Source organism: Corvus cornix, chromosome Z, assembly GCF_000738735.6.
Source record: "Corvus cornix cornix isolate S_Up_H32 chromosome Z, ASM73873v5, whole genome shotgun sequence".
Taxonomy (NCBI): domain Eukaryota; kingdom Metazoa; phylum Chordata; class Aves; order Passeriformes; family Corvidae; genus Corvus; species Corvus cornix.
In genome coordinates this window covers 45,857,174-45,878,193 of record NC_046357.1, presented here as the reverse complement: position 1 = coordinate 45,878,193, position 21,020 = coordinate 45,857,174, and the positions used below count along the sequence as shown (strand labels likewise).

General features: G+C 40.0%; 1 protein-coding gene across 1 annotated transcript; it reads left to right on the top strand.

Annotated features, from left to right (window-relative positions):
• The first annotated feature begins 1,715 nt into the window (after positions 1 to 1,715).
• On the top strand, positions 1,716 to 20,707 carry FEM1C (fem-1 homolog C). Its single transcript, XM_039567623.1, has 3 exons — positions 1,716 to 1,827; positions 2,367 to 3,094; positions 16,627 to 20,707. Exons 2-3 carry the CDS (start codon positions 2,551 to 2,553, stop codon positions 17,934 to 17,936), a joined length of 1,854 nt encoding a protein of 617 aa, XP_039423557.1. The 5' UTR covers positions 1,716 to 1,827; positions 2,367 to 2,550; the 3' UTR covers positions 17,937 to 20,707.
• The last annotated feature ends 313 nt before the right edge of the window (positions 20,708 to 21,020 follow it).

Here is a 21,020-nt window from a genome sequence, read left to right as displayed (position 1 = left end):
TAGAGCACCTTATTTATAGCTATACATGCTGTACATTCTACGATTTGGACAGCTCACCATGACTAACAATTAGCTCCAACAACTTTCAAATTATTTTTCTGGCTTGACAGAGCCTACCTACCAGGATATTATTTTTGATGCTAAGTATGCCTTTTCATCTGTTCATTTTGCTTCCAGCTGCTGTTGACTACACCTGGTAAATCTCTTCAAACAAATTCTCCATTGCACTCACATTTCTTGAAAAAGTTACTTTCTTCTTTCCCCCATTTTCTTTTAATTTAGCTTTTCCACACAGTTACATCTTTTAATCCCTCTCCATAAATTAATACCACCACTTCCATAAAATTTTTAATGGTCTTACTCTAAATTCCCATTAGTTTCTTATGATCTTTCTTCTTCTGAGTCTGGCAGACAAAATAATCAGCAGCTTATGCACCATCTTGCCAGCACTGGGTACAAAGGGACAAAGGGCCACCCAGTCTCTGATACATTGCTTTTGTACATAAAATTGCAAATAGAACTGTTTTCTCTCTCTCTTCTTCTTTTTTTTTCCTTTTTTTTTCCTTTTTTTTTGGAGTGAGGGAGCTACTAGATTGCATTTCAAATTGATATACAAATTACTGCCCATTAATGCTTATGGGCCTTCTCTGAGCTTGTTTCTGGATGTGGCTCCTTTCTAAAGCTTGCCGGTAACATCTTTGTTTGTGATAGAATTTACATTCCCTTGCTCAGGTGCAGCTTTTAGGAGTTTTTTTCCCTTTTAGGATTTTTTTCCCTTTCTATTGTCATAGGAACGAAGTAAATGCCACATCCTGAGCCTGTAGCAAGCCATGCGCAATCTCAATCAAGAAAAGCAAATTTTGCACCAAACAGAAACATTGTCCGGGGCCAGAACATCCTCTGAGCTGCAAAATTTGGACTTCTAACCCAATTTTTTTAGTTAGTGAAGCATATATGTACAGAATCACAGAATCATAAAATGGTTAGGGATGGAAGGGACCTCTGGAGATCGTCCAGTCCAATCCCCCTGCCAAAGCAGGTCATCTCCAGCAGGTTACACAGGAATGCATCCAGGTGGGTTTTGAATGTCTCCAGAGAGGGAGACCTCCCTGGGCAGCCTGTTCTAGTGCTCTGCCACCCTCAGTGTAAAGTTCTTCCTCAGGCTGAGTTGGAATTTCATGTGTTTTAGTTTATGGCCATACTCCTTACAGTATTACTGGGCACTACTGGAAAGAGTCTGGCACCATCCTCTTGGCACCCGCTTTTGAGATATTTGCGTGCATTGATGAGATCCCCTCTTAGTCTTCTCCAGACTGAACAGGCCCAGCTCCCGCAGTCTCTCCTCGTAAGAGAGATGCTCCTGACCCCAGCTCATCTTTGTGGCCCCCGCCGACCCTCTCCCGTAGCTCCTTGTCTCACTCGTGCTGCGGAGCACAGAACGGGACCCAGCAGTGCCGGTATAAAGCAAAGATATGTCCGTACAGAGTCCACGGCGTGTCCATGCAGTGCAATGTCCAAAGCCCCGCTGTGCGATCCCGGCGCCCTTCGGCCCCCCGGGCCTCCCCGCGCTGCTGCTCCCCGCCGCCCCCTAGCGGCCGACTGCGCCCGCCCTGCGCCCTCGAGCGGCGGCGTAGTCCCGCCCCCGGCCGCGCCGGGCGTGGCTCTGATTGGCCGCGGCGGGGCCGCGCCGCCCCCTGCAGAGGGCTGGCGCTGGCGGCGGGGCTCGGCTGTCATGGAGGCGCCGGACGGAGCGCGGGCAGCGGCGGCAGGCGCGTCCGTCTGAGGGCGGCGGAGGCGGTGGGAGACGGCCCGGAGCGCCGCGGGAAGGTAACTCGCGGCCTGGCGGGCCTTTCCGGCCGGCTCCGAGTACGGCGGCCGCGGGGGTTGGGTGCCGTGAGGGAAGGAGGGAGGGGGATGGGGCCGGCGGGCTCTGGGCGCCCGGGTCCGGTCGTGAGGCGAGCGGAGGGCTCTGGCTCTGGCTCTGGCTCTCGCTCTCTCCGCCGCTCGGAGCTTGGCCGGAGTGTGGCCGTCACCTTCCCCCCCGGCTCCCTTGGGGGTGCATGTCCGCGGGTCTTCTGGCGGGAGCCAGGCGCTCTGTACTTGGGATACGCCCCGAAACGACTCGGGGGTGCAGCTCACAGAGGAACGAGGGAGAAGAGGATCGTTCTGTGTCTGGTATGGATAACGCGCTGGTAGGATCAGCTTTCCTCAGGGGCCGCCGCGCGGCCCGGGAGAGTCCCAAGGAATGCAGCTGGACACCGGCGCGCCACAACAGCGAGTTGTTTGGGTGTAGCTGTGGGAAAATACAATGCGGTTACTTGTTTGCGAAGTAGGAGGTGAAAACATCGAGAATTCTCCTTTTGCAGATTTATGATAAGCATAGCCTGCCCTTCGTCAGGACCCTGTTCGGAGTCTCCATGTTGTCCTATCTGGATGAAACTGATCTGAGAAGAAGCTGGGGACATTCTATTTGGGCTAAGCAGTTCCAGTAAGCTCTTGACTGAAAAAATCAGGTGTGTATCTGTCAGGAAGCAGAGAGGTACAGACTAAATGGATCTAAAGACAGCAGTCTTCAACGCAGCTCGTGATGGCAAGCTGCGACTCCTTTCCAAGCTACTGGCAAGCAAAACAAGGGAAGAGGTGGCCCAACTGATGTCAGAAAAAACCAATGGTGCCACACCACTTCTGATGGCAGCCCGCTATGGTCACCTCGACATGGTGGAATACCTGTTGGACCATTGCTCTGCCTCGATAGAAGTTGGTGGCTCGGTAAATTTTGATGGTGAGACCATCGAGGGGGCTCCGCCGTTGTGGGCAGCGTCGGCCGCCGGCCACTTGAAGGTTGTTCAGTGTCTGTTGGATCATGGTGCATCTGTCAACAACACAACGCTGACAAATTCAACGCCGCTTAGAGCTGCCTGTTTCGATGGTCACCTGGAAATAGTCAAATACCTTGTGGAGCACAAAGCAGACCTGGAAGTATCAAACCGTCACGGGCATACGTGCTTGATGATCTCATGCTACAAAGGCCACAAAGAAATTGCTCAGTATTTACTTGAAAAAGGAGCTGATGTGAACAGAAAAAGTGTTAAAGGTAAGTTAGTTTTTTCACTTTCGTTGTGGTAAATAGGGGTAAAGTTACTAATTTACTTCTTCAGGACTTTGATATAAAATATTATTCTGCTCTCATAAAGCATAAGAGATAAAGTGTTCAAAGCTATGTTTTTACTTTTTAATGTACTCTTTTGTTAATATGGATTATAAAATTTGGTTTAAAATTGATACCTTTTAATCTTAAATTCTTAATTCTTGAAAGACTTAGTTATATGAAGTGTTGCATTTATGCATGTGTTAAAAGCTAATAAACTTGCTGAGAACTACTCTGTGTAGTAGGTTGGTCTAGCAACATACTCAAATACGTGAGCATGTGTTCTTGGATTTTGTACTATTTCTTAACAAATCAAATATGTTGTACATAAAACTGATCTGTGCCAGGAAGGCTGGTGTAGGAAATGCACATAAAGGAGAAAAATTACTTTCTGCATTGGAAAATGAATAACCACCCTTCACCCACTCCCTCCAAATTATTGAGTAATTTTGTACCTTTTTCAGTGTTAGTAAACAAAAATATATATTAGGATTAAAGAAGTGAAGATGCAGGTGACTGTGATCTCAACAGAAGGACTTCCAGTGGCTGACAGATCTCAAAGGACACCCGTTTGCCCTTACGTACAATTGCTCTTGTGTTACCACTCCAAGTGAAGATTTTTGGCTTTTTTTTCTGTGGTCATAATTACTTGGACATATAAATTTTTTATTACATAATAAACTTGTATTTGGTTGTAATATTAGCCTGGAAAGCACATCAGTTACTGCAAGTTAGAGTTAATTTTTTAGCTAACTGAGCCAGGATTATGTTTCATCAGGTTTTGGGTTTTTTAATATATATCTATATATAAAAAAACTAATCTGCTAACAATCCTTTTTGTAGCGTAGTACATCTACTGCCTTTTTCAGGCAAATTACATTTGTACCTGTATACTGTACCTTCCAGTTATTTGTGTTAAAATACCCTTTGTGTCTAGATTATTGTATGATACTGGTAAATACCAAATGTGAGAGTAATCTTTAGAAAAGCTGCTTGGTTAAATATGCCTTTTTTTCAGAAAATCATGCAGATATGTGGGTTTAGCGTAAAGAAAGCTAAACTACAGATTTGTCATAGAGGTGGGCAGAGCAAAATAAATCTTCCTTTGTAAGGGTTTGAGGTTGCTTATGAATCATCATGGACTTGTGGTAGGATAAAAATGTCATTTTTCTACATAACTTTCTTGGAATAGCAAGCTAAATATAAAGTGTGTAAGCAGCTAAAAACTTGGGTTTAGTTTTAAACCTATCCCTTTATATGATAGGTGTGAACCAAGCAGTGCTGTTAAATATTTGATGTAATAGGGAAAAAGATGTAACTGCAGCTCTTTTTCTCCCTCATTTTGTGTTGGTGGAGTAGGCTTTACCTTACTCGTCCTTTTTATTCACTTTATTAGTGCATTAGCATTATTTGTCTTTGTTTAAATGACTGAGGATTTTCTCAGGGCTGTCAATTATTATCTTAATTCCTTTCTGTCTCTACTTCCTTTAGTTTCTGTGTGGCTTGCATCTAGGTACATGAGCAAAGATTCTTAAGGTAGATAAATGATCCTTAATTAAAGAAGTTGGATTGGATATGGTTCAGCTCATTAAAACTCATTTTATACTTCAAATTGTCATGTGTGCAAATGGATGGGTGTACGTAATAGCCATCTATTGGTAATGTGTGGAAATCCCCTCTGGTAGGACAGGAGCATACTTTTTGGCATCTTAAAGAAGTCTGATATCTGAAGTTACTGGATAAGCAATGGTGAGGTAAAGCAAGCAAGAAAGTACTATAAACCCTGAAAGTCGTCTATGGAAAGGCAGGAGAACTGAGGAAAATAGGTAGCCATAAGTATTGTAACAGTGACTGAGATTGAGCAGGTAACCTCCTCAACTTTGTTTTGCAAAAATGCTATTAATTTTAAAATTAATTCAACAGGAATAATTCTACATTGTCACCCTCCCCCTCAAAGGGTCTTGTGTATTACTTTCAGTTTGTACTCCTCCTTGCTATGTACTAAATAGCTGACAGTGTGTCCTGTGCTTGTAGCAGGAAGGTAACAGAGCACCTTAGCGTTCTGCTCCTGAGTAGTAGAAGTTGTTGCTGCCCTTGTATGTGAGTTCTTTTTAGACAGGCTCCTTCTTGGGCCATGTATAGAGAAGCCTATTGTTCTGTGAAAGACGTAAAAAAAAAATTGTTGCATTTAAAATTGCAGTGCTCCTTATAAGAGCAGAGCTATGTAGCTTCAGTAGAGTTGCTGTTGTTGGAGACTACTATAGATCCTTTTTCAGATATTATTCTTAGAGCCTGTGCAAGGGTGGGGGGCAAAATTACTTGAACTATTTCTTGTGGTTTTCCACTGGATTTTCATAATACAGAATAGAACTTAGTACACATTTTAAGCCTCAGGAAAGTATAGATATGAAAATGTTTCAAAGTGTTGACAGTTCCAGGGAAAAATCTGAATACTTTGATACAAAAAAGTAGGTATGTGAACATACATGCATCTAAATGTATAAAAGAGTAGGTGAAAACGTGTGGCAAAATCCTGCTTCTAAAATGCAGAATCCCACAACTGTGTTTTGGACTATGGAAATTCAGAATGCAGAGGTCTTTGAAAAACGGTTCCAAAAGTACAGAAGTACAGCCAGGAAATTAAGATGTTCATAAAGATTTCAGAGTGTGTCAGGTAAGATGCTGCACTGAGGCGAATGAGGTGAAGTGCAGGTCTGGCAGTGTTGCGTGGTAGATGGTGCTGAAGAAGGAGGTTATAAGATACTTGGAGTAGATAAGTCCTCAACTGTGAAAGACGGCCAGTGGTTCTGAATTTAAAGTATGAGCACTTGTTTGTATTTGTTCCTACTGTTTTGCAGATCTGGACTTTCACAGTTTCCTTGAACTTCTGTGTAGGACATAGGCCACAGAACTGTAAGCAAAGGATTTTAAAAAAAATGTTCTGGTTTACGTGAACAGTGTAAGCAACGGGGACAAACTGATAGCTGGGGTAAGGAGGGTGGATGGGTTTTACTATTTTGTAGTTGTGGAAAACAGCAAAGATATCAGTAGATAGGAAGCAGCCAAAGCAATACTTTACATAGTGAATTAATTTACCACTGTCTCTGATGCATAGCTTTCTCAAGTGTACTACTGTCATGGTTTAACGCCAGCCAGCAGCCAAGCCCCAGGCAGCTGCTCGGTCACTCCTCCACCAGTGAGACCAGGGAGAGAATTGGAAGGACAAAGATGGAAAACTCACAGGTTGAAATATAGACAGTTTAATAGGGAAAACAAAAGCAGTGTACACAAGCAAAGCAAAACAAGGAATTATTTCGCTGCTTCCCATGGCAGGCAGGTGTTCAGCCATCTCCAGGAGAGCAGAGCCCCATCATGCGTAACGCTTGCTTGAGAAGACAAACAGCATCACTCCAAATGTTCCCTCCTTTCTCTTTCTTCCCCACAGCTTTATGTCACATGGTCTGTAATGTCCCTTTGGTCAGTTGGGGTCACCTGTCCCAGCTGTGTCTCCTCCCAGCCTCCCATGCAGCCCCAACTTCCTCACCAATGTGGAAGTACAAACAGCAGAAAAGGCCTTGACTCTGTGTAAGCCCTGCTCAGCAATAACAAAAACATTGCTGTGTTATCAACCCTGTATTCAGCACAAATCCAAAACATAGCCCCATGCCAGCCACTGTGAAGAAAAGCTCTGCCCCAGCTGAAACCAGCAGAACTACTTGTCGTTTAAGAAGCTGCAAATTAAAAATAAAGCTCAGTGAGTTTCACTTGTGGTTTATGATCTCTCAGATGGCAAAGTTTTGTGCTGTTCCTAGAAGTAGGAATAGTGTGGATAATGTTTGAGTAGCAGAAACGCAGTTTTTTCAGGAGGTAGAATCCTATACTAAACCTCAAGTGAAGCATAGCTTTGTCTCTGTGCCAGGTGAGGAACACGTTCTGTGTTGGCTGCATGCAGTTTTCTGTTCTGCTGCATTATGAAGACTGCCAGTGATTTGTTGTTACAGTGGTGCTCCCTTACTATTACCTTCAGAATAGACCACTGAATTCTCAAATACAGGGTTTTGCTGATGTGTTTCTGTGCAGTCTTCATTCGGCAATGTGTAGGCAGGGAAATGCTTACTCTCTTAATACAAGTGTCAGTCATCTTAGGGATTTCAGATTACATACATCTCTCTTTGGCTCTTTGGGGCTATGTTTCTTTGGTTTTATATTTAAAATACAATATTTCATGTAAATTCCCCAATAAAACTATTTTTTGCGCAGACTGATTGTAAAGAAATCTTATACATCCATTTTAATTACAGACAGGACGATTAAAGTCTTGCATTTTGAAAATTTGCTGTGTGTATTTTAATAGTTTGTGTTATATTTTATTCTCCTCTGCCAGATCTGCAGAAGGGAAGGGAAAAAAATATCCATTATTGCAGCAATTACTTAGTTAAATTATAGATAAAGCATACATGTGCTGGTAACCAGGATGGGCTGAATGCAAGGAAATAGCAACTTTTTTTCAAAATACCTGCTTGAAAGGCAGGTGTTTTAGCTGAACATAGCTGGTAAGTGTTTCCATTGCTTGGTGGCTTGGTACGTGGTCTCTCTCTTCAAAGTGTTTTTTGTGGTTTTGTTAGTGGTTTTCACCAACTCTGCATCCCTTCTGTAGCTAACAGACTCATCAGCTAGCCTAAAGACTGGTTTTTCTCCTCCAGAGTATTAGAAAACCTTGTAAGAAATGCTGGATTAGGCATTCTCTTAGGTGTCTCTGGAGATATACAAAGGAGTGTTTGATTGCATTTAAAAAAAAAGAATACTGTGATTCTTAAATTCCACTGGTACATTATTTGATAGTTTTGTAAAATAATAAGGGAAACAAGGTTTGTTGACTTTGCTTCCTCATTTTGGGAAGTATAGAAGCATACAAACCTCTGTCTCTATGGGTACTGTATCAAGGGCTAGTGCTATTTCAGTATTGTTGTTTTTAAGGGTACTGGAAGGTGTAATACTCAAACCTCCTGGTAAGGGAAAAAATCTTTTTTTTGGCAGACCGAGAAGTAGGGGGATTATAGAGTCATGCTCTTTCCTTTATGGTAAGTGTGGTTTAGTATGTGTTAAAAATAGTTAATTTTCTCTTGCCGTAAACATTAAGGAGTCTTGACAGGTTTGTTCTCTTCTGAAGGTGTTTGTCTTGTCTGCTTGACAAGGTTCATAGAATCATTGACGGGGCAGAGAGGGGGTAAAAAAATCACAGAACAAAGGTCCTTGGGTTTTATTTCTGCTTGTTTGTTTTACTTGCTGTTGTTGCTTTTTTTATATATTTTTTTTATTCTCGCTGTGAATAAACACTTGCTCTAAAAGTATACTGTTATCTTTTCGGGGGGGGTTGCTTTTTTTCCTTTTTTGGTAGGTATTACATGGTACAGGGCACTGAAACTTGTAGATATTTTGTGTTTGACCATGTGTGGAAACTGAACTTCAGAAGGAATGTCTGTAAGTTAAATAAGGAAGATGAAGATACAGTTTAAGTTTAATTCTAACTAAGAAGTTTTTGTTTAAATTAAATAATTAACAGCATATTGTTATTTATTTAATATTGATAATCTTGGTAATACAAGTTCTCATGAAGTACTTCAGTGAGCAAGACAGCAATTATTCTCTTACAGCATATGGAAATTAGGTTAAAATAAATTGTTGAGATTAGCAGTTAGTTGCATTGTTTAGTTTCTTGAAAGAAAGACATTTAGTTTTTATTCACTAGGCATACTATGCATAAGGATGTGTAACAGTTTTCTTGTGCACTGTCCATGTTTGTATCTATCAGGCAATACTTTTAAATGAGTAAAGACTCTTGGAAGACTGAATTATTTCTAGTGCTGTGATAGAAAAAGTAATGAATGTTACATGAAAAATTTCACTTCATGAAAGTGATCAATTCATCTGTAAGGCTGCAAAAATATGTACATGTGGTTAATTTTGCACATTGGTCAGTCATTTAACTGAAATACTTTTTTTTCTTTTATGTTTAATGATCTTGGGTATAAAATAAGATTGGCGTTAAGTTTTAATGTAAGTTTTACAGTGTGGAAATTTGATAAAGCATTTTACATGAATACATGAAGTATTAGGAAGTGGATGCACTTAATTGGTTGCAAATCAAGTCAAATCACTTTCTGTGTCATGGATTCGTTTTCTTTCATTCCCTTGTCACAAGCTATCAGTCTAATTTGGGAATTATTTGCTTCTGACATAGAAAGGCCTGTCCTCCTTATGAATTAGAATACCCACCCCCACTCCAGTAAGCTTTTGGAAACACTGGGTAGCTAGAAAACTAGTTCTGTGATACGTGAAGTGTTTCTGTAATGCTCATAACTACTTTTAAAGGAGTGCTGTTAAAAAAAGAGTAAAGTGTGAAGATGCGGTGCCAACTAGCCATACCTTTTTCCTGACTTTGCAAGATTTGGAAGGACTTGAGTTCGGGTTATTCTGTTTCTTTTTGCTATTTATACTAAGAGGAAGTTATTAGGTAATGTGAGTAGTAAAGTTTATACAGAGAGAAGCAGTTTGTAAGCAGTATTAGCAATACTATATAGTGACACTCGATTTTTAGCAGTGAAGTATTGGGACTACCAGAACATCTGAAGTCCAGTTTTTTGTCTGTGCAAGGAGGAGCCTTTCATGTTATGGTAACACTAGCTATCTGTGATACATGATTAAATTCCTGCTGGTCATTTTGCAATTAAAAATGGATTTAAAAAATTAAATGAAACCTACTTTGAAATAATCATTCCCACCTTTAAAAAAATACTTTAATTTGACCAACACCATCATATGTGCTGCTTGGAAAATTGCTTATCAAAGAAAATGACTTTCAAATTACTTTTACTTAGTTTTAGCCTTTTTTCTTCTTAATACAGCAATAGATATAATGATGGTTTTTAGTTTTTTACTGAATAGATAATGTTACAAAAATGGAATTAGCTGCTGAATTGTGTTCAGACACTATTTATCACTATGGACAATATAGTGACTATAGTGACACTATAGACAGTGTAGTGTTTTGAAATGGATGAGTTAATTCACAGAACAGTGGTTGATTTGCTGTATTTATTTGAGCTGTTCAATTCCTGGTCAATATGTGGCCAAGCCTTTGATTTACACATTAAAGCCACTGCCATGTTTTCTTTCAAATTCTTCCTCAAATTTAACACTTGATGCTTGCTAGGTGTAGATGAATGGCAGTGTTATTTCTTAAGGTTTGGGTTTGTGTTTGGGGTTTTTTTAAGTTGGCAGCTCTCAACTATCTGTCTACCCTAGGCACTTTTCTATGGAAACTTGTGTTTCTTACAGTGTATTCTTCCCACTGCTGTACCTGTACCATCCAGTCAAACTTCAGTGAGGTGCAGCCACTAAAAATTAGTGGTGATTGCCTTGTATTATTTGTTTATACCTGGCATACTATAAACTGTGGTTATTTTAATTCTAATTTAATTTATACTGCAGTATAAATAACTGAAAAATGTCACTATTCTGATAGGCTGTCAGTAGCAGCTGTCTAAACTGAAATTGGTAATTGTAATATCAATAAAAAGACTAAATTGTTTTAAGTTTAGAGCATCCAGTTGGAAAGAGCAGTGAAATTCCTTGGAGTCTTAAGCATATTTCCACATGTTCTACATAGCTGCATTGTAAATTAATGACATACAGACTTCTGGATTGAGTTTACCTGGACAATGGCCAAGCTTATTTTGTGTGGATTTATTTCAGTCATAGCATGTATGCCTAGCGATTGATAAAAGAGTGTCAAAAGCAGCATTACATGGTGGTGGATCTGCAGTATGTAACATGAATAGCTGGCACTGTTTCAGATGTCAAAACATGTATTATTAGTTGTGAAACACCAGTAAGAGCTTTGTTGTTACTGATACCTTTTGGCTTATTTGTCTTTAATATGCTTTTATGTTACATTTTTTAAAATATCTTAAAAATACTGACTTGAAGGTAGAAACAGCTGCCTTGCAGAGCTCTGCTGTGAAGGATGGTGTATGGAGTTGAGTACACCCTGAAACATCTGTGTTAACTGCTGGCTCAGCCAACACCCATGTGCATCTGGTTTTGCCTTTATCACTAAGTGCAGAATTGAAGATGTCTGAGGGACCAGCCATTCTTTAGTTCTGGATTGACTGCTGTAGTTTCATTTTAATTAGACTTTCGGCAGCATACCAAGAAGCATTAAAGTGTATATGTGTGTTGGTAAGTTTCTGTATTGATCTGCATTTGACATTGTCCTCTCTTAGGAATGTTAAGATCTTGTCCTTTTTTAGTTGGCGTATTGAAATTTTCTAGTCTGTGTTATCACATAAAGACAGAGGGAATTATAGTTGGTAAGCTATGTATGCCAAATTCACCAACTTTCAATCCACCTAAATTTGCTTAAATCTCTGCTCCTGGAATAGAAAATTTTGTTGGTCTCTGTAGTGATTGTAGTGTGGCCAGACCTATAACTGACTTAATGCTATTAATGTTAAAAATTGCCTGTGGTTTTAGAAAGGTGGAAAATCACTTCCCTTTGTATGAACTAGATTTAGCTTTATGAATCTTGATCTAACAGGTAGTTTCAGGAGCTAATTTCTGTTGGGATGTCTTCCTTAGCTTACTTGTTAGTAAATGCTTGTAAAATCACTGGCCACTATTCAGAAATGTTTCAGGAAAAGAATATTTTGCAAATTAAGTTCTCTGTCAATAAATGAAGCGATCTAATATTTTCTATTTTTTTTTTCCAAAAAGGTTTGAATTTTGCACTTAAAATGTGGTTCAGGGGACAAAATATGTTCATAACTCTGCTGTAATTGCAAAAACCTGAGTCAGAAGCTTTTGAAAATAACTTTTTATTCATCTTTTGTATGAATTTGATTAGCGTATCAGCTAAATTTTGTCATCTGCTGTGCCTGGACTGAGACTCAGTTTGTTCTGGATAACTCTGTTCTTATTCTGTTACTGGTATTTTTCTAGTTGCTGGAATTGAGAGCAACAAAGAGGCTTTAAAATGTGCTGTGAGTTCTTTTTCAGATAGTTCACAAAACAGTTTGAGGAAGAAGCAGGAGATCAATTTACATGTGAAGTTTTGGGAACTGAAAGATAAGGAGAGGAGTGAGGAGTGGATGTTTTGGATCCTAGGGATGAAACCACAGCAAAATGCCCAGGGCCTGTTAGCAAATACTCATCTAAACAATCTTTGAGTTGCTACGTTCTTCTTCTGCATACGAAAACTTGCAAAGCATTAGACAAACATTTTCTGTCTCGGTGGCTTGACAACAGAAGATAAAAACAAGCTGCTATGAGATAATCTGCTAATATAAAACACGGAATAGAGGTCTACATTGTGGACCTAAGGTGTCTGGATCTCCTGGTGAAAGAGGATATTAGAGGAGAGTAATTATTGTTTGACCAGATACTTCTGAATTTTGCTTTCCTATTTTTTTTTCCTTCAACTTTATTTACTCTTACTGTGCCTTGTTAGAAAGGAGATGTGTGCTATGAAGTCACATAGGTAAAAGCTACAAGATTTCAAAATTATTTGTGTAGATCTACATTGAATTCTTATAATTGATTTGTAAATGGGACATACTTACTATTTCTGAAGTGTATTTAGTAAGTATGAAATACTGTTTCTTATAAACTTAAATATGTATGAATTTCACGTTTGGTTTGGAATTTGACATATTTAAGCCAGTGTAAACAATACATTTTTGGCAGAAAGAATGTATTAGTAGAAAGACTTCACCTTTAGTTTTAATTTATTTCTATACACTGTTAGGCTTTTAAAACAGATCTCAGGCACGCTTTTGATTAGAGTTTCATTAATTAAATACTTTAGTACAAAGAGTGAAGTATGCATTCTAGGTATCAGAGCCTGGAAAAAAAAAATGAAAGTGTATGAAGATAAATAGGAGCTGTTTAGATCCATAGACTGTACAAATATGTTATCCCTCACATGACCTGAAGATTTCTGGTGCTTTCTTTCCTAACCCACCATAGTTTGCTTAGAGACTAGAAATACAACAGCAAGGTGCACCATGTACCTCTGTTTTGTCGGCATTTAAAACAAAAGCCTACTAAAAATAGAAATAAGGAAGTTTCCTGAAACTCTTAACTTTTAAAAGCCAATCTTATTACTAGGAATGGGCAGAGAACCATTAGAAAAGGAGGTGTCCTTTGTGAATGAGGAAACTTGCTAGCAGTGTAACAGAACCTGATGATTTGATGAGCAGTTAACTGAATTTGCAGGGCTAACAATATAGGATATCTTGATCAGGTTGGGGGGTAGATATTAACATGAACTTTCTGTTAATTAATTTTTTGTGAGGCTGAGAAGCTTCTATGCCTGAGTCTGTAATACGTATCATATAATATAAAGAAAAAGGTCGATGTAAATCATGTGGTTTTAAAAGCAGTCAACCACATAAGAGACTTTGTTATGTTAGGAGGGGGCCTGGAGAGTTTGTCTCCATTTTTTCCTTCTCCTCCAGTGAAGTGCACAAATTTGAAGTTAAGTAAAACCTTCATCTAGTTGCAGCCTAATAGTTATTTAGCTGTGGTGTCCAATACTTGATTTGTAATTTTCTGTGAATATTTTCAAACAGGTGGCACTAGTACTTACTAGAAATTTTCCCACATTGTATTGGAACCTGAATGTCATTAAATATAAAAGACTGTGCAATGTCATGCTAATGAAAAATAATCTGCGTGTAAATCATAAGTTGCTTATAACACAGATGTTTGCATGTTGTGTGTTGAGGGCATTTTTTTTCTTCTTGTCTTTGGGAATCCTAACAAAAAGAGCATAGGGGTTAAAGTGGGAGTTAAGCATAAAGGCCTAAGAATGTATTAAGAATAGTTTGTCTGGGTGTATACATTCCCTTGAGAAAATGTCCTACTCCTTTAGAATATACCAGCAGTCTCAAAGGTCCCAGCTGAGATAAAGGGTCTGTTGTGATGGATTGTGGTTTCCATTGTGTAAAGTCATTGCTTCAAAACATGAAAATCAAAAGATGTGGCAGGTGAAGAGAGGAAGAACTATGGGGTAGGTGAAAACAAAGCAAATACTGAGTTAGCCCAGCTTTACTTTTCATACAGATCCCACTATTTTTTAATAATTACTGGAGATTGAGAGGAAGGGAAATTTAACAATGGAAGTGGAAAAAGTGAAGTAATGTGGAGATAGCCAGCTTAAGTTTCTGTTTCATACTTAAAAGCAGATACAAAGTCCCTTATGGAATAGATTATTCCACTTGGAAGGGACTGGAATATGAACACTGATCATCTAGTCCAACTGCTTGACCAACTTTTAGCTAACTAAAAACTGAATCAAATTAGTAAGGACATTGACCAAAGGCATCTGAAACACTGGCAGGCTTGGGGAATCAAACACCTCTGGAGGAAGCCTCTCCAGTGTTTGAACACCTCTCAGCAAAGGAAAGTTTCCTCATGTCAAGTCTGAATGTCTCCGAGCACAGTTTTGAGCCATTCCCATGTATCCTGTCACTGGATACCGAGGCACCTCCCCCTCCACTTCTCCTCAGGAAGCTGTAGAGAGCAACAAGATGACCCTTCAGCATCCATTTCTTTAAACTTGACAGATCCAAAGTCAAGCAGCTCCTCACAGGACATTCCTTCTAGCCCTGTCACCAGCTTCATTACTTTCTTTTGGGTGCATCCAAAGACTTTCACATCCTTCTTAAATTGTGGGGCCCAGAACTGCTCACAGCACTCCAGGGGTGGTGGTGCCAAAGCGGAGAACAGAAGGATAATCACCTCCGTGGGCTGGCTGGCTGTGCTGTGTTTGATACACCTCTGGATGGGGTTTGCCCTGGCACGCTGGTGACTCACACTGAGCCTGCTGCCAACCAGCACCCCCAGGTCCTTTTCTGCAGGGCTGCTCTCCAGCCACTCCTCTCCCAATTTGTATTTGTGCCAGGTGCTGATCAATGCCAGGGACAAGGTCCAGTGTTTGTTGCTAGATTTCATGCCCTTTTGGAAGGCCTCTTGCCCCATGAGACAGTCAAGGCACCTCCCAGTTTGGAATGATCAGCAAGCTCTCTAACGATGCAGTCAACTCCTGCACCCAGGTCATTGATAAATACATTGAACAGCATTGGCCCTAGACTTGAGCCCTGAGGAACAGCTCTGGTGACCAGTCTCCAGCCACCTGTAGCCCCATTCACTGCAATCCTTTGAGCTCTGTCCTTCAGACAGTTCAACACCCAGTGCACCATGACCCTTCTCATTCCACAGCTGGACAGTTTGTCCAGAAGGATGTTGTGAGGGACAGTATAAAAGGCAAAAAAGGCAAAACTCACTAAAAGGCAAAAATCCTACATCCATTGTCTTCCCTTCATCTGGATGGGTGACCTTATTCTAGAAGGATATCAAACTAGTTAAAACAGAATTTATCCTTTGTGAACCCAAGTTGATGGTGCCCAGTGATTGCATTGTGCACCATTTAAATGCTTCACAGTAGCATTCAGTATAATCTTCGTAATTTTTCCACGTGTTGAGGTGAGACTAACAGGTCTGTGAGTTCCTGTGTCATCCCTCTTGCCCTTATTATATAATGCCGTAACACTGGTTAGCTTCTAGTCAGTGGGTACCTCCCCAGACATTTGGTAGCTGATGCAGAGAGGTACTGCCATATCATCCATCCGCTTCTTCAGTACTCTGGCGTAAATACCATCAGGTCCTGTGGACTTGTGAATAGTTAGCTGCTGCAGCTAGTCCCTGAGAAGTGTCTAAACAAATGGGGAGTCATTCCTGAAGTCAGGGGACTGGGCGGAAGACAGTTTATCTGTGTTATTAAATACTAAAGCAAAAGAAAGTATTGAATGTCTCCACACTTCTTCACCCTTAATAGTCAGATGACCATCTTCAACAAGTATCAATCTAGTATTTTCTGTAGACCTCCTCTTGCTGCTAGTGTACTTTAAAAAACCCTTCTTATTGTCTGACGTAATACTGATCAGCTTCAACTCTAATTGAGCTTTGGCCTTTTGCATCTTGGCCCCTGCATATATGAGTCACAGCTCTGTCAAATTCCTGCAAAGCCTGTCCTTGTTTCCAGAAAACATAAATTTTTTTTTTTCCTTCTGAGCTCTGTAAGGAGTTCTCTGCCCAGCCAAACTGATCTCCTGTCCCATTTGCTTGACTTTTGATACAATGGAATTGCCTGCTCCTGTGCTTTTATGTAGTGAAGAATTCCATTTTAGTTCTGGTTTGGTTGGGTTTTTTTTAATCTATTTATTTTTTTCAGGCAGTAATATGAAACATTTTGCTTTTTATAAGTGCCTGGCAGCCTTGCTTTCGTATTACATAAATGAGGAAACAAAAGCCATTTTGAATCTATTAGTATTTGATTTTTAAACTTTTTGTAGCTATTAGCATGGTGAGATTTTGACTATAATTTGATTTGTGTAATTGTATTTGTTCTCTTGCAGGAAATACAGCTTTACATGACTGTGCAGAATCTGGAAGTTTGGAGATCATGAAGATGCTTCTCAAGTATTGTGCTAAAATGGAAAAGGATGGTTATGGAATGACTCCCCTTCTGTCAGCCAGTGTGACAGGCCACACAAATATAGTGGACTTTCTGACCCAGCATGTACAGACTAGTAAGGCTGAGCGCATAAATGCCCTGGAACTTCTAGGAGCAACATTTGTGGACAAAAAGAGAGATCTGCTTGGTGCTTTGAAATACTGGAAGAGAGCTATGGAGATGAGATACAGTGATAGGACTAATATCCTCAGCAAACCTGTGCCACAAACACTAATTATGGCTTATGATTATGCTAAAGAGGTAAACAGCTCGGAAGAGCTAGAAAATCTTATTGCAGACCCAGATGAAATGAGAATGCAAGCATTATTAATTAGAGAACGTATTCTTGGCCCTTCTCACCCAGACACATCTTACTATATTAGATACAGAGGTGCTGTGTATGCAGACTCCGGAAACTTCAAGCGTTGCATCAACTTATGGAAGTATGCTTTGGACATGCAGCAGAGCAATCTTGACCCACTGAGCCCTATGACAGCCAGCAGTTTGCTATCATTTGCTGAACTTTTCTCCTTCATGCTTCAGGATAGGGCAAAAGGCCTTCTAGGTACTACTGTCACTTTTGATGATCTGATGGGTATACTGTGCAAAAGTGTTCTTGAAATAGAACGGGCCATGAAACAAGCCCAATGTCTGCCTGATCCAGTACAGCTGAACAAAGCCCTTTCGATCATTTTGCATTTAATTTGCTTGTTGGAGAAAGTACCTTGCAGCTCAGAACAGGAACATTTCAAGAAACAAACTATTTACAAGTTTCTTAAGCTTCAGCCTAGAGGAAAGAATAACTTCAGTCCACTTCACCTTGCTGTTGACAGTAATACTACATGTGTTGGTCGCTACCCAGTTTGTAAATTCCCCTCTCTCCAGGTTACTGCTATCCTGGTGGAATGTGGTGCTGATGTAAATGTCAGAGACTCTGATAACAACAGTCCATTACACATTGCTGCACTGAACAACCATCCGGACATCATGAATCTTCTTATCAAGTCAGGTTCACATTTCGATGCCACAAACTCATGTAAACAAACAGCTAGTGATTTGCTGGATGAGAAGGAAATAGCAAAGAATTTAATCCAGCCCATAAATCATACCACTTTGCAGTGTCTTGCTGCTCGTGTAATAGTGAATCATAACATATCCTATGCAGGGCATATCCCTGAAAAACTGGAGAACTTCGTTGTGCTCCATAGATGATAGTGTGGTGTCCCAGAGTACTGTTCCTGAAGCACGACATGGTGATATTTTCCTTGAGCACTGTTGTGATACACCAGCGTTCCCTTAGCTTGCTCCATTTCGCTCTCGTTGGCTAGTGTTGTTAGCATCAGATCTGCAGAGCTGGTTACCCAGTATTTAATATGAATATGCTATATAATATATTTTGTGGATTATTTAGAAATGTAATGCCATATTTAGACTTTTTAAATTGTCTGCCAAAGGCTTGTCTTTTCTGGTCTTATTTGCCTGTTGGGTGTTTGGGACTGAATTGAGTATTTTCCACTGATGTCTTTTTACTATAACTGTTATGTGGATTTTATATGTTTGGAAGGTCATCTTTTTTTGGTTTTGCTTGAGCGTTTCTACTCTTACTCTCTTCTTTTTCTATGAACTCATTGCTAAACTGTGCAAGTTGTATGGACTTGTTAACATTTGCAACTACCATAAGTGCTTTTACCTTCTCTATGCACTGGCTTAAACATGACTGTTGTGTGTGAGCATATTTCTATGCAGCACTTGGCCAATTTCAACTTAAATGCCAATCTTGTTTTGCAGTTTGTTCGGAGCTCTCTTGAGAATGCTGTCTTCATAGCATGATGAATTTTGGAGTTATTTATCAGCTCTCCAAACTTGGGTTTGACTTTTTTGACTGCTGTAACTGAGGTTGCTTTCATTTTGATCCTCTGGAAATTTGTCCTAAATTTGGGAGAAGAAAATCTTGCTTTTTCTGATTGTAGTCCACTTGAACTTTAAATCTGAAAATTGTTCTATTGCATCATGCAGCTGGGGGAAGAGTCCTCATTATGTACAACTGACATCTTCCCCTTTGCACTAACGTCTTGCTTGTGCCGGTTATGTGACTAGATGTGAAGTTTGCTCAAAGTTTAACCTCAAACCTTAATGATAAACTTTTAATGAGAAATAGGTCAAATATATGCTCTGCTTTAAAATCTGCAAATCAACTTTAGCTACAAAAGAAAACAAAAGCATGTTGATGGCATGGTGTTTATCAGTCCAGATCTAGACATCATCTAGTATAGTAAGTGGCTGTCTGCCAGGGTATCGAAAGTTCTATAGCAGTGTCCTTTTTTCTTCATTTTAAGTATCTTTATAAATACTTGCATGGATTTTTCATCTCTACTATGTCAGTTATACTTAACAAAAGCAGAAGTTCTGTTGTGTATATAGCTCCTAATTAAAGTACCTATTTTTTATAATATTTGCACAACAGCTTAGCTTTTACAACAGAAAGGGCTCTTTTGACTTGATAAGAAGTCTATTAATGAAGATCATAAATGTGAGTGCGATTCAGGTAATTAATATAATTCAGCACTTTACTGTTGCTTAATAGTAGGATTTATTATGGCACATTAGCCCTACAAATGTCTTAAAGTGAAATTAATTTCTGTTGGATAGGATACAGTTTACTTGCAGATTTAGTCGTCTAGCATATTGGGTATTTTTGACTCTGTGGTGGGCGGTAAGTGTATCTATGGGGTTCTTGCTCCAGAAATCCAACAACTTGTTTTATGCCTTTGTCAGAGATAAAAGATATTTAGAATCCAAATTAATTAGGTTAGGAGGGTCTTTTTAATACTTTAATTTTTAAGTTGATGTCAGAACATTTGTGTCATTTGTGATTGAACTTGAGGAAGAACATGTCTTGGGAGCACATAAGAATAGCCCTTCCTTGGTTTTGGTCTGTTTTGGCATTCCTGCCAGTGTACAGCAGTGTACAGGTGCCTACTAGCTTAGCATTCTTGCAAAAATTATGGGGATGTTTTTAAGCAAAGATCTGCTGAATGCAGTGCTGTTTGTGTGTTGTCACTATCAGACTTGCTGTTTTGAAACAATTTTCACCAGTTTGTCCCTTGCTGTGTCTATGTTGTATAACATGAGAATCATAGAATCATTTAGGTTGGAAAAGATCCTTAAGATCACTGAGTCCAACCCTTAACCCAGCACTGCCAAGTCCAGCACTAAACCATGTCCTTAAGTGCCACATCTACATGTCTTTCAAATACCTCCAGCCGCGGTGATTCAACTGCTTCCCTGGGCAGCCTGTTCCATTTTTTAACCACCCTTTCCATGAAAAAGTTTTTCCTAATATTCAATCTGTATCTCCCCTAATTCAGCCTGAGGCCATTTCTCCTTGTTGTATCACTTGCTACTGAGGAGAAGAGGCCAACCCCCACCTTGCCACAACCTCCTTTCGAGTAATTGTGGAGTTCTCCATTGAACCTCCTTTCTTCCAGGCTGAACAACCCCAGCTCCCTCAGCTGCTCCTCATCAGACTTGTGCTCCAAACCCTTCCCCAGCTCCACTGCCCTTCTCCGGACATGCTCCAGCACCTTGATATCTTTCTTATAGTGAAGGACCCAAAACTGAACACAGCACTCGAGGCATGGCTTCACTGGTGCGCAGTACAGGGGGACAGTCACTGCCCTGATCCTGCTGGCAATATTGCTGCTGATGCAGGCCAGGGTGCAGGTTTCTCTTGCATAACAGAAGACTAAATTCTACTCAATTGACTGAATTGCTGTGATTTGTAATGCTTAAGATGCATGCCACTCAGCTTTTCATTTGTGAGGACATGTAGTTTGGCTTTTGAATTTATATATTTTAATGCTTTTCTGCTACTCTGTAAATGGGGATAATCAACAAATCATACCATGCTAGAAATACATTATACATCAAGTTATAAAAGTAGTTCTTTTTGTATAGGTCACAGAGAAAGGGGATTTTAGAGTTTTTTACTTTGGAATCTGTTCTGCTTTTCAGTGGTTTTAGTTTAAATTTTTGTCTTTCTAACTGACAATTGCCCTGTTTAAATAGTTGGCTATTATAAGTTGGTTGTTCAGCCTGAGGAAGAGAAGGCTACAGGGAGACCTTATAGGACCTTCCAGTACCTAAAGGAAGCTACCAAAGAGCTGAAGAGGGACTTTTTACAAGATCGTGGGGTGAAAGGACAAGGGGGAATGGCTTTGAACTGAAAAGGGTTAGATTTAGCTTAGATGTAAGGCAGAAATTCTTTACTGTGAAGGTGGTGAGCCACTGGCGCAG

Excerpts from the sequence above, each read along its gene's own strand:
- FEM1C (XM_039567623.1), top strand. The coding sequence starts at position 2,551 with ATGGATCTAAAGACAGCAGTCTTCAACGCAGCTCGTGATGGCAAGCTG. Across the intron at positions 3,095-16,626 it reads GAACAGAAAAAGTGTTAAAG|GAAATACAGCTTTACATGAC; the intron begins GTAAGTTAGTTT and ends GTTCTCTTGCAG.